Source organism: Alligator mississippiensis, chromosome 2 (genome assembly GCF_030867095.1).
Source record: "Alligator mississippiensis isolate rAllMis1 chromosome 2, rAllMis1, whole genome shotgun sequence".
Classification (NCBI taxonomy): domain Eukaryota; kingdom Metazoa; phylum Chordata; order Crocodylia; family Alligatoridae; genus Alligator; species Alligator mississippiensis.
The window spans coordinates 28,542,315-28,556,449 of record NC_081825.1 but is presented as its reverse complement, the minus strand read 5'-3'; the positions used below and the strand labels follow the sequence as shown (position 1 = coordinate 28,556,449).

Genomic DNA, 14,135 nt, shown 5'->3' with positions numbered 1-14,135 from the left:
TAGTTGTTTCTTTGTTATTGGGGGTGCCAGCCGGCATATAGCTTCTTTTCTTTCAGGCAACAGGGCTCTCTGACCAGGCTGTAATTCAAATCCTAAGTATGTTACTTTCTGGGATATAGGTTGCATTTTATTTCTGGAAACCCGATATCCTTGTTGACCCAGAAAATTAAGGAGGCAAATTGTTCCTTCCAGGCAGCTTGCTTCAGTGGTGGCTGTTAAAAGCAGGTCATCCACATATTGCAAAAGAGCACAGGACAGTGGCAATTTTAGCCTGTGTAAATCCTTGCTTAATGCATTGCCGAATAGGGTTGGGCTGTTTTTAAATCCTTGGGGTAAAACAGTCCAGCACAACTGAGTCTTAATGCTAGTATCTGGGTCTTCCCATTCAAATGCAAATATTTCCTGAGATCCCCTCTCTACCGGTATACAGAAGAAAGCATCTTTTAAATCAATAACCGTAAACCAGTTATGATCTGGGTTCAAAGCAGATAGCAAGGTGTATGGATTAGGCACAGCCGGGTATATACACACAACCACTTTATTTACAGCTCTCAAGTCTTGGATGAAACGATATTCATTACTCTTAGGCTTCTTCACAGGCAAGATGGGTGTGTTAAAAGCTGATGTACATTCACGGAGAAGGCCATACTCCAGGAACCGTTCAACTAACGGCTTCAGTCCTTTCCTGGCTTCCATCCGCATTGGATATTGTTTCACACATGGAGGCTGGGCCCCTGGCAAAAGTTGAATCTTCACAGGGTCAGCATTTTTAGCCTTCCCGGGTCGGTGACCTGCCCATACCCATGGAACAACAGCATCGAGCAGGGTTTGAGGAATATCCGGTGTACTTTCCTCTCGGAGAAGGCCGAGAAGGCAAGCCTGCAAATGCCACCCCTTTTCAGGAGGCACTGTTAAAAACATTTGCCCATCCTGGAATGACAACGTAGCTTGCAGTTTACAGAGGAGGTCTCTCCCTAAAAGGGGAACAGGGCAGTCTGGCATGTACAAGAATTGATGGGTAACTTTGGCCTGCCCAAGATTACAGGTCATTGGCTGTAGGAAGGGTCGTGTTACTGCCTTCCCTGTAACCCCTACCACCGGTACAGTCTTTTTACTTAAAGGTTTCAGTTTTTGAGTTAAGACAGAATGGGCAGCACCTGTATCGACGAGAAAATCTACCAATTCATCTCTGTCCCCTAGTTGCATTTTAACCAGAGGCTTGTCAGGGGACACTGGGATCTGGGTTATCTTTCCCTCCCGGGCCTCCGGTCCCCTTCAATCTGAATCCCTTCCAAAAGCGAACAATCCACTGCTCTCCTCTTTTTTCTTTTCACCTTCCCCAACTTTTCGATAAGGCCATTCCCGCTTCCAATGTCCTTTTCGTTTGCAAAAGGCACATTGATCTTTCTCTAATGGACCCCGTCTCTGCGGCTGTCTCCAGGATCCCTCATCTCTAGGTTTTCTCGTGATTGCAGCTGCCACTAGGGCTGCCTGCATTTTCATCTTTCTCTCCTCTTTCTTATCCTGTTTCTTTTCCTGAACACTTTCTCGGTTAGTAAATACTTGGTAAGCAATGTCTACTAGTTGGGAAATAGGCATACCTGTTGCTCCGTCTGCCTTCTGCAATTTCTTTCTAATGTCTGGTGCACTCTGACCTATAAAGATCATATTTACCATGCGAGCGTTCGATGCATCCTCTGGATCCTCACAAGTGTATTGCCTGAAAGTATTGTAAATTCTTTCCAAAAAAGCACTTGGGGTCTCATTAGTCTCCTGTCGAATCTCATACACCTTACTGAGATTTTGAGGTTTTTTCACAGCATCTCTCAATCCTCGGAGGATATATTCTCGATAGGCACGGATGGAGGTCATATCTTGGTCTGGTTTCCAATCTGGCTCCTGGATGGGGACATGATCGTCTCTATTTCCTTGCAGGTTCCCTGCAGTAATTTCCTTTTCCACGTACTCACGAGCTTTGTTCACTACCATTCTCCTTTCCTCTGGTGTCAACAGGATATCTAAAAGAGACTGAACATCTGCCCAAGTTGGGTTATGGGTTTTGAAAATAATTTTAAACTGGTTTTGTACCTTTTCAGGATTCTCTCTCAAGCTGGGGTTATTGTTCTTCCAATTATACAAATCTGAGGTATTGAAAGGAACGTGCACAAAGGTTCGATGGTAGGTTGGCTCACCGTCATCTTCGAGAGGCCCGGGTACCACTTGTTCTCTTAGGGGAAATACCCCATTTCCCTTCCCACGGCCAGGATCAGATTCCCTGTGATGTTTTCCCTTAACCCCGGAGTCTGCTTCTAACTGTACTCTCCACCCTCCTCCCGGGCTTATATCAGGAGAAGTCAGGGAGTCTGGAGATTGCCAAGCACCTGACGGCCATGGTTGGCGCTGTTCCAGATCCCTGGGTCGGGGAGTATTTACAACTTCTGCCTCAGGGGGGGAAAAAGCAGGAAGAGCAGATGCCAACGAGGAATCAGATGAATCAGGAGGAGGAGGAGGAAGAGGAAGAGAATAAGGTAAAGGCAGCAGGGGGGGGGGAGCCTCCGGCTCCGGACAGTCCAGGACAGGATTTGCAGTTGGTCGAGCCACAGCCATCTCACAGATCCCAACTCCCTCCCCCAATCCACATTCCTCCAAAACTTTTTTATCTCTACAAAGAGACATAAACACTTGCGCATACATCAATTCCTCCCATTTATCATTCTGCCGGCAGAACAAAATCAATAGTAAGATGGTATTATAATTAACACTTCCCTCCTGAGGCCAATATTCTTTATCATCTAGCTGATAGCGTGGCCACGCAGTTTCACAGAAGAATTTAGCTTTCTTCTTAGTCATAGGATCCTCACCAAACTCTGCCCAATGTCCCAATACACAAGAGAGGGGGGTACATTTCCTAACCTTACTGTTAATAGTACTCATCTCAGGGCTGCCTTCCCGGTTCTGACCGTCCGATTTACCTGGGATCCAGGGATCTGTTCTTAGTCCTTGTCCTCACAAGGGAAAAAATCACTGGTCTTGGACTCGGGCCAGACAGAATACTTACAGAGATAATCCCAGGCAGACGTACTGACGGTAGGCCTTATGCCCTTTCTACCCTCTCACCCAGGTGCCTGTTACTGATACTTTCACTCTATGGCATTGCACCGTTAGGCTACTGCCGCCTCAGCGATCCAGCTCCTCCTGAAGCAAAAGTCTCACCGGGAAAAGAAATCCCGGGGCGCGCCCGACATTTGATAAGGAAAAGCAGATCAGCTGGTCGTCAGTTAGTCCGGGCAAAGCTTATCTACGGCAGTCCCATCTGGGGTGCCAAAAACTGTTAGGCCCCAGCTCAAGTCTGGGTTCGTGCCCGGTATGCAAAGGCCAATAAAGATACCAGGGGTGAAAATATAAAAAAGATTTATTGCTAGCAATAAAAGGTGTAAGCGGAATAATTTCACAAAACAAGCACAGCAGATATGCAATACTGAGCCCCTTATATACAAGAGTTTGAATCTTCATAAGCATCCTTGTTTGCTAATTGGTTATAAAGAAGTGACGCAAGGAGTTCTTTACTGAGCATGTCTCTATACCTGTGTTTTAGCTATGTAGCTCATTAACATACATATGTTTCATTAGCATATATCTTCCCCGCCTAGGGGTGTGATTTTTAGTATTTTAATGAGCTCTTTGTTCCAGTAACTCTGATTCTGTTTTTGTTTTCAAGCTTCCTCTACCTAAGACTGTCTGCTCCTTATCATTGCAGATGGGCATTCGTCACATAACATTCACTTTTGCTTAGGCTTTGCATAGTAGTTTCTAGGTCAAACCTTACACTAGTAGTATTCTACCCAAAAAGAAAAAAAAAATCCTTAATAGTATCCAGAGTTAGCAGATATTTCTGGCTGCTTACATACATTAAAAAAAAAATATCAGAAGTGTGTTACTTTGACCTGGCTCTGCAGCATCTGTGTAGATTGGCTGCTTCATTGTGGCTTTCGGGCACTTTTAACTCAAGCTGATTCAATCAGCTATTACATAAAAGTGCCAAACAGCCCTACTAAAGTGCTTGATCTATACAGATACTGTAGAGCTGGGTCCAACTAAGATGCTGAGTCTTCTAGACGTGTGATGGGATCAGCGTGGGGGCACACCGAGTTTAAAGAAAAGGACTGCTTTTTTTTTTTTTAATGTCTGCAAGCAGTCTCTTTATGTTAAATAATACAGAGCCGTGTTTGTGAGGACAAACTATCTGTACTTTATCCTGACTAAGTGGGCAGAATTTTAAACTGTAAGAGCCACTAATGCTAGTCTCTTAAGTTTTCCTGTCCCCTGTATTTCTGAAATATGATGTAGCCAGATTTCCAACAAAGTTTAGTACTACTTAGGCATTTAAATAAGATTTTTAAAAGTGTCTGGCACACAGCTAGAGGTGGATCCATTGGTTGGGAGGGGGAGGTACAGTGGCATGGTTGCATTCCCATTTGATTCCTGGTCCACCCAAAGTTTAAAACCAACTGCCTAGAAGTGGCAGCAGACTTCCTATTCAGGCAGCAATGGTGGAGTAAATTGACTTCATGGCTCATTATAATGTACCTGATTCCTTCTCAACTCTTCCACAGGTGTTAATGATCCTCTCTTCTTTTTTAATAGTCTTCATGTTTCATTAATCAAGCTATCCTTTCTTTCGCAATTCACCTGCCTATTTTGCTGCTCCTGGTAGTGCAGCTCTATTTCACAACCCTCCAGACTGCTTTTAACTCTAGCTAAAAACATTAACCGAGGTGTGGAAATAACTGTCAGTGGGCAAGTCTACATATGTGCATTTAATGAGCATTAGCCCAATTTCAGGTGCATTAAGGGTGTGTGTCTACATGTGTGTACCCTTACTGTACCTTTAAAATGGCAATTTTAGGCTATTTGAACCTAAATTTGATACCTGCATAAAGCAGGCATCAAATTTATGTGCAAATAGCTAAGTCACATTAGCGAATGTGTAGATGTGCTAATGCACATTAACGTGGTGTGCATCAATGGATAGCCACCACTTAAATGTGCATATGCACATGCACTGTGACATCGCTATTTGCATCTAAATTTTATGCACCATAATGTGCATTAGCGTGTCCACTTGTAGATGCACACCTAAATCACCTTAACCAAAGATGCATTAAGTTTAGGCACATGTAAATACACGTGTAGACACACCCAGTGAAACATTGTGTGCACTGTTGAGATGCTCAAGAAGGCTAGATTGTGTTGTATTAATCTGAAAAAGAGATGTCTATTTAATTCTGCCAACTGCAGGACTAATGAAACAACACCTTTTGATTATTTTTGCCTGCTTTGTTGTGTTTTTTAACATAATATATGATATTGCAATTTAATGTAGATCCCATTTATATTTGCTTTTGTTATGAGTTATATAGCCATAAGGCACTAGCTTATTAGTAAAACTTTTTGTTTCTTTTTAATTTGATAAAGCATTGCTTTATAAGCGATAAAGCACCACATCATCCATAGTGCCACCCCTATAAAATCCTACATCTACCCATGCACACACAAGTTCTTATTGTGATGCTTATGATAAGATTTTGCAGCATATATTAGACTCTTGAAAATCTGGCCCTTGTTATTCCACAAAAAGTGAAACTAAGCCAGTGGTTCTCAAACTTTTTTTTGCAGACCATTTGAAAATTGCTGAAGATCTCAGTGGACCACTTAACCTTTTTTTTGTTCTACAAATCAAAGCACACCACTCATATTTTAATATCAGTAGTCTTACCTTACAAGTACAGATATTCTCGATTGTTCCGCAAACTTTCTGCGGATCACCTGAATGGGCCATGGGGCAGGGGGAGGTCTGGGGGTCACCCAGGATCAGAAGAAGCACCAAGATCCAAGGGAATATACAGAATCTGAGTACAGAGACCCAAGAGATCCATTTTGGGAACTGAGTCAGACATCCAGAGAGTCCGTCAGAGCATGAGGTCAGGAGGCTAGCCAGGTCTGGTATCCAGGGGATCAAACCAATTGGGTCAGGGAGCCAGAGGGGTCCGGCCACACTCAGGGCCTGTGGGCAAGGCAGGTTGAGTATCCAGAAAATCTGACAGAGTACCAGTAGCAGCATAAACCAAGGGTACAGCAGCCTAAGTACAAAGTCAAAGCTTGTTGCCCAGACACTCCCTCTTCCAGGCCAGGAGTTTATACTGGAAGGGCTGACCACTCCAATGGTAGGGAGTGGGATTCCTCCATTTTTAAAGCAGTCTACGTGTGCCAAACTTCTGTTCTGTTACAGGTATAGACTGGTTTCCAGTCACTTGTACCGGTAAAAGTGTAATGTCCATGCCTGGCGTAGAAGTCTTTTCTGTTGTAACTGTTGGTTCAATCTATGCAGGTTAGACTAACTTGAAAAGATTCAATCAATTCAGGCTCAAGCTTTTTGAATGTCTGTACTTAGCTACTGAGTTTAGTAATGGAAAAGATTTATTAGGTCATCCTTGCCATCTCTTCACCATTTCAGGATTATTCTCTTCAATGGTGCTAGGTACAGACATTTAAAAAGCCTGAGGCAGAATCAGTATAAGTTATACGGTTTTCTATCAGCAGTGTAGTTTTGATCAGTAGCGAACAGAACATACATCAAAATGGTTTATATGTAGCTTGAAGTTGCATTGTAACTTGTAGTAGCAAGTATCATAAGAAATAGGCAAACCTAGGAAAGTTTGGGATTGAATTCTGCTTTTCACCACATAAACTGTTCTAAATCTGAACCTATGTACTCTGTGCTCCAGGGATGGGTACACAGAGTATAGGGCTATTTATGCAGTCACATATATACTTTATTGGATCTATCTTCATTTTTGTCTTCTGCTAATGAAGTCCCAGAGCTTTAGCTCTCTGGAGAAGGAACTACTCCTATTTTTATTCCTATAATTTTGTGAAGGGTTCCTAAGTAAAGTGCTGACACAGTACCATGTAATTTTGCTATGATGTTAATAATGACACTAAGTCTGCCATATTGAATCTTTCAATAAAGATTTTCAGTTCCTATCCCTCAAGCTGACTGGAATTTTTTGCTTGTTCATTCATGTAGAGATACAGTGAAGCAAAAGGCATATTACATACCTGTAGTTCACATGGTTCTTGTCATTTATGCTTTGTCCTCTCACAAACTATCTACATTGTACCTCAGTAAACTAATAACCAGAATAAGCAGTTTTCTACTAGTATGGGACAGTCATAGATTTTTTACATACTAGAACAAGAGAGTAACCAGTAAAAGGGCGCATCTACATGTACCTATTTAAGGTGCACTAGCCATTTTTAAGGCACATTAAGGGTGCAAGTCTACATGTGTGCGCCCTTAATGCATGTTAAAAATGGTGATTTTAAGCTATTCGTACCTTAATGCACATATAGATGTACTAAGACACATTAATACTGTGTATGTTGATTGACTTGGGACTAACTGTATGTGTAGACACGTGCTTAAATTGCCTTAATGTGCATTAGGCAAATGTGCATTAAGTTTAGGCGTGCATAAATGCAGATGTAGACATGCCCAAAGAAATATAAATCAAGTCACTATTTCATCTCTGGATTGTTCCCGGTGTAGTGCATCTATGTGCCGTCCCTTAGACTGGCTTGAGGAGCCTTTTTCTGTGAAATGTTAAGCCTAAATCTTGTCTTAAGAACTTACAGTATGAAGTTCTTCAGGGAAACTTTTGGCTGAATGAGGAATAAGCACAGATGTCAGGAAATGATCATAACTGCCCACTAAACTCAGTGAAATTCAGAGTTTTCTGTCATTTTCAGGAATAATATCTTACTTCAAATGTAGAAGAACATTTCTTCTAAGACAGTATTTTCACTCTTATGAGGACTCTTCTATTTGGCCCCAAGCTCCATTTTATGAAGAGAGATTTTGAAATGACAATATGATTGGAAATGTTGTCATGATTTGTTCTCGTTATAATGAAAAACTTTTTGTGTTTGAAATTTCCGTCCACTTTGGTGAATCTAGGAAACATTGTGAACGCCTGTGAACCAGCTTATGAAGCAAACCTGAAAGTGGCTATTAAAACAAATGCTGTTAACTACTCTGTTTTCAATTGGCATTTTACTGAAAGGGGAGGTACTGAAAGAAAAATTAGATTTTAAAAGAAAACTTTAGGCCAAATTTTGGCTGGCGTTTGTGCCTGTTTGCATAAGGAAACACTTTAAGCCGAGTTCCCTTCAGAAGGACCACATCACAGGCTCTCTGCAGAAGCTCAAGAAGCAGCTTTTCATGGTAGAAACTAACAGCCAGGAATGTATATTTTAGTATGTAAGTACGCTGGTCTGGCCTCATTTACCCTGTTCTGTGAGGGTGACTCATGCTCCTGGAAGAAGTAATTTACACAGAGGGATTGTTCATGGGGCCATTGTGGTCACACCATTAACACAGCAATCATTGCTGTAAGGCTTAATGTCTGCAATAGGAATGGTGTATCATTGCACCACCATAGTGGGACACCACAACCCCACCTCCCTCACTGCCCCTCCCTGTTGCCTTTGGGGTTACTTGGGTCCTAGAAACCACTAACAGGAATTGGGTCTATGCCCAGCTATTGCATATGGGACACAAAGCTTCCTTGTGCTCTTTCTTCCCCTGTATTCTAACAATGATGCCAATTTGGAAAGGAAACTGAAGACAACAAGAATTTAGCCCATAGTCTGGAAAACCCAAGATAGCATTAGTGGACATGGTTGAAAATGTTTTACCACAATGTTTTTCCTGCCAAAAATCTTAATCAAACACAAGTTTATTTCTTTCAGGAAAACAATTTGATGGAAATTTTATTTTTCTGGGAAAATTCTAAGAACACAAAGGACATTATTTAATTTCAAGGAAGTTTTTTTGGTTTTTCAAAAAGTGTGATTAAAATCAAACTAGAATAAAATTGTCTATTAGAAATAAAAATTAATTTTGGTTATTTTTGTTTGCTTTTAAAATAACCTGGGGGGAACCCTTTTTTTATTTTTATTTTTTAAACAAAATCTAGTCATTAGCAATAGAGGGAACAACATCCCCTTCCTCGCTTACTTTAAGTAAATGAGTGTTATGTTGAAAACCTCCCTATAACCAAATATCCTTTTCTCATTTACACTTCACATGGAAGTATTAGGAATGACAGATTTTAAATCTGAAAAAGGCTCCACAGGGCAGTCTCAAACGCATTTCTGAAATGCCATGGAGAAGAAATGTAACCACATCCTGTTGAATATCTGGATAGTAATAACATGGTGTGAAATGTTGAAGGGGACGTGTCCCTGTTAATTAACCTCTTTGGCCAGCTTCCTTTTGTTTGGTGCCAATTCCCATATGGAACCTCTAAAGCGTTCCTTTACCATGGATGGAGAATGTGCGGTGTGTACTGCAGTTATTTTACTTAAAGGTAGGTGTAAATGATTTTTAAAAAGTCCTTTGCAATCTCATCTCATAAATAAAATAAATATTTATACAAAAAGGTTTAAATAATTACCTATTCATAAAGAAGTGGTGAGCTTCTAACTAGTGGATGGTTTACCAATTCATGTAAAATTGAAACTGGTCTAAACCTTTGCCAAGAAGGCAAACTAAACCAAATCTTTTCTTCAATTAAACATCCATTATTTCTAGTGGTGTTATATATTTTGCAGTTACTTTTGCTTCTGTCCCCTTTGATTGTAGCTGAGGCTAAATGCACAACTGCCCAAAGAAGAGTGTTCTGTCTAGCATGTTCTCAACCAAATGCAAAAACAACCATAAATCTCGCAAGAAAGCAGGCTTTCTTGAGAATCCCAGCCCCTAGCCTTAGTCCTTCCTGCAACAATCAGTGGGAGCCTGTTCATTGCTTTTAAAGGGAACTGGCCCAAGTCCCAGTATTACAGATCTAATTGTTCTGGATAGTTTGCTTGGGTTGAAGTTTAGATAAGCATATTCCCATTTAATTCTGTACCTGAACCTGATTGAATTCACAACATGGAGGATACATTCAACACTAGTTTCTATTTTTCAAGTTCTGAGCTCAGGGATTTGTGTTTCCTGTGCAACAAATAATCCTATCACTACCATGATCATGCAGGAGTGTTATCTTTTTCAGTGTTTTCAGGCAAAGAGCAGGGCAAAGAATAACTCATTCAGAAAGGCATAAGCTTGAATAAGCAACAACTGCCTTCAGAAGCGAAAGACTGCATTATAGCATATACTGTAGGCTGTTGAGGAAATACAAAACACATTTGATACAGACAAGGCCCTTATAACTGGCTCTCTGGCTTTGGTCTAGCTAAACCGGGTCTGTGCTGCCTAATATCACTACCTAAGAGTTTGGCTGAGTAGTCAGGGAAGGAACTGCTCACAATTTCAAATTAAAAAGTTTAGATCAGGAACCAAATTTTACAGCTCAGAGCAATATTTAATGGGTCTGGGTGCTAGTGATTGATTGTGGTCCTTATTGCCTAACCATTACAATATCATTTTTACAGAAGGACCCAGTCACTAACAACACTCCGAACTCTCTTGTTTCAGCCTGTGTAGCTTCATTACGGACAAACTAATTTTACATGACTGATTTTAAGCTGCATTTAAAGCAGTGCTGCATTTGTAACTTCTAATCTACATATGTGTTCTGTTAGTGATCTGGGATCTTCTTGTTGTATGTTTAAAGCATTTCAGTTCACCTTTAACCACAAGTTTCTATAACATAAGAGGATGCTGTTTCAACATCAGAGCTATAAGCTCAAGGGTCTTCAGGAGCCTGTGACCCTTGAAGCCTTTTGGGCTGGACAAACCAACAATCAACAGAGGCCACAGTCCCCAGGCTCTGCCACCCCACCTTCAAAGCAGCTGTGGGTGCTCACACAGCAATTTCCTCCTCCATAATCTGACAATTACAATGTAGTCATGGGGCTTTTCTTTCTCTCTCTTTTCCCCCCCTGTTCTTGGTGCCTTTTTCAGCTACGCAGTTGTCAGAAGTCTGGCTTCAATGGTCTGAAGGGAGACAGATACTGATAAATTCCCTTTTGATCTCTGCTCTGCAAAACCACTCAGTCAGAAAAAATAGAAGGGTCTGTATGCGTAGGGGCTGGAGGATGTGAAAGGCAGAAAGCACCCTCTCATGCTAGAGTGAATATAGCTGCCATTTCACATTAGATCTAAAAGGGGAACATAAAGAGTTTTGTATATATTTTGCAAATCAAGACAACACAGTGTAAGTAAATGAAACCAGCTAATTAATTGGGGATAATGATACTGATTTCCTTTGCAAAGTGCTTTGTGATCTATCAGTGAAAAACATTATATAAAAGTTATATAGTATAAGAGGAATGACAATTGCTCTGACCAAATAATTATTTTATTTAAAGCATATTTATGACTATCAGTATTGAAAATCTCAGGTTTATAATCTTGAAAAATCTACTTTGATGCTATTTTAATGAGATTGAATAAAAATTAACTTTTATTTTGATGAGAACATATTAACTTGCATGTATAATTTGAGGTCTCATTTGTACAACTCCTAATCATGCTGGTGAGTTCTTACACAAGTGGTTCCATTGAAGTCATTTGTGTCTGCATGAATTTTTGAGTGCATGTATAAATGTGTTCTGCAGCATAGTGAGCTGACATAATGGTAAAACTAAAACCTTTCATATACAGTTTAACAGTGTTTATACTATATTATTTGTAGTTTTTAATAAGGTATCCAATGTGTCTTTTGCTTATTACACCACACTATGAAGAGATCATAACTTGGTCCCAAATAACACTGTTTGCTAAATACAAGTCCAAGTTACATGCAGATACTATGGCTGGTTATAGTAACTTCTCAAGCACATAGTACAGTAAGAAGTTCTCACAGAAATTTAAAAAATACCCTATCCATATGCACTGCTATATGGAATATACAAAAGCAAAAACAAAGCTGGTTATATGGCTCTAATTTAGAGTTGTGTTCTTAATTCAAAATGCTGCATTTCCAATGGTCAACAAAAAATCTATTATGTTTTCAAATAAACCATTTCCTTTTCTCTGGAGGCTTACAAGGTTTTGATGCAACAAGTTGTATTCTTCCACAAGGTCTTTAAACCTTATCACGGAACGTAGAGTATTTTGACCTAGTATTTTTACAGGAAATCTCAGCTTAATATAAGCAATGTTGTAGTGGGTTTCTTTGAACCTTGTTGCAGCTGCTGGGTTTAATGCCACCCTTTAGTTGAGATAGTTTTGGGAGAGCATCAAGGTCCTTTAAGGAAGTAAAAAGTTGAAATGATCAAAACTTCCAAACTTAAAACACAAGGCAGGTGTCTCTACCCATAACAAAAGTAGCAGAGGGCCATTTCTAAATAGTATTTTGGATGTATATGTGTGCCAAAAGCATAAGGAAGGGGGAGACTAGAGCACCAGCCCTGGGCACTGACTTTGGGGAGATCACACAAAAATAACATCACGTGTGCTGTTAGCTTGGCTGCTGCCACCATCATCACCAACTCAGCCACTGATGCTGCCCCATGTGCCACTGCTGCCCAGGGCGCTCAGGTGTCCAGTTACGGCTCTGCTGTATACAGACACTTGTACACTCAGGTCTCTCTTTATGCAAATTTGTTTTGTGTGAATTTGCTTTCATGCAATGACCTTATTTATACCAGAAACCTGCTTTGTGCAAGAAAAATTTGATCTTATGCAAAGAAGCATGCAATGCGGCTATGCAGTGATGTGAGTGAAGCACTGTGGGAGGGTGAGTGAAGCAGTATTTGATGCCAACACACACTTGCCTCAGTCTTGCATTGTCCATTGTTCCAAGCAGTGCTACACTACTTGCACTCGTATTGTGGTGCATCTATTTGTCTTTATTACTGAATTTAGTGAAATGTATTCTAAGTGACCTTCTAGTGCATCTCCTAACCCCGCTCCTGAGCCAGCCATGAAGCGAAAAAGGAGACTGGTATGTATTCCTATTGATTACTAGGGGTGTGCGAAACAGGCCGTATTTGATTTGGATTTGGATTTGGATTTGGGCTGAATCGGGGACAATGATTTGATTCATTGATTCAGATTACTGTCCCTGATTCAATTTGGCCAAATCCAAATCTGAAGATTCGATGCTGATTCAGAGAATCATCAATTTAGCCATAGACAGAGCTTTAAATGTTTTTTCTACATACCTCGAAGTACCAGGTGTGGCTCATGAAAGCTGCGATGGTGGGGCAGGTGGAGTGTCCCACAGGAGTATGGTGGGGCCCCGCACATGCTTGGTGGCAAACCTGGAAGTGGACTGGAAGTACTTCCAGTCCACTTTCAGGTCTGCCGGGGATTGTGCTGGGGGCCCCCCCTCACCTTGGCAATCGGCCACGGGGGGCCCCAGGTGCCCCCTGAGACCCAAGAGGCACCAGTTGCTGAGCCTGGGTATGGGGGGGCCCTGCTAGCACGCTCCCCAGTGGACCCGGAAGTGCTTCTGTTCCACTTTCAGGTATGCTACTGAGTGTGCTGGGGAGCCCCCAAGCTCCTGTGGGATGCTCCATCTGCCCCACCATTGCAACGTTGATGAGCCACCTGGTACCTAGAGGTATGTAGAAAAAACATTTAAAGCTGTGTCTATGTCTGAATCTCTGAATCTTTCCGAATCAATTCAGAGGGTTCAGATTCGATTCAGAGAGATTAAAGGGTCTCCTGATTCTATTCAGATTTGGAGATTTGGCCACTGATCAGGCTGAATCTCTGCCAAGTTGAATCAGGGACTGAAGCTTCACACAGCCCTATTAATTACATGTAATAATGGATTCACTTTATTTGAATTCACTTTATGCAAAGTTTTTTTGGAACGCAACCCTCGCATAAAGAGAGCTCTGAATGTACAGGCACACAGGAGAGACAATTCAGGTGGAGAAGCAGAGGCAGAGCTCACTCACAAACTGAGAAGAAAGAACTGGCATGTGGCTCTAGGAGAAATCTATAGAATGGGCTGCTCAGTAGGGATTTTGGCTGACAGAGGCTTGAAGCTGTGAGAATGGAAACTGTCTGTGGTTGTTTGTTTCCTCTTGTGCTCAAGAAAGTAGAATGTCATGTTTTCATGTAAATAAATGGAATCACACAGAAGACATTTGACTCTATCATCAATTAC

The 14,135-nt window shown here is 41.2% G+C and overlaps 1 protein-coding gene and 1 long non-coding RNA gene across 2 annotated transcripts in view; one reads left to right on the top strand and one right to left on the bottom strand.

The window, feature by feature from the left end:
* Nucleotides 1–1,275: 1,275 nt before the first annotated feature.
* Nucleotides 1,276–1,989, bottom strand: LOC132248512 (uncharacterized). Its single transcript, XM_059721572.1, has one exon. It carries the CDS (start codon nt 1,987–1,989, stop codon nt 1,276–1,278), a length of 714 nt encoding a protein of 237 aa, XP_059577555.1.
* A 9,146-nt stretch (nt 1,990–11,135) lies between these two features.
* LOC109281167 (uncharacterized) overlaps nt 11,136–14,135 on the top strand; it is a 106,902-nt gene continuing 103,902 nt past the window's right edge. The window contains exon 1 of the long non-coding RNA XR_002087731.2: nt 11,136–11,225. This is a non-coding gene — a long non-coding RNA (uncharacterized LOC109281167). The remainder of the gene's footprint in view (nt 11,226–14,135) is intronic.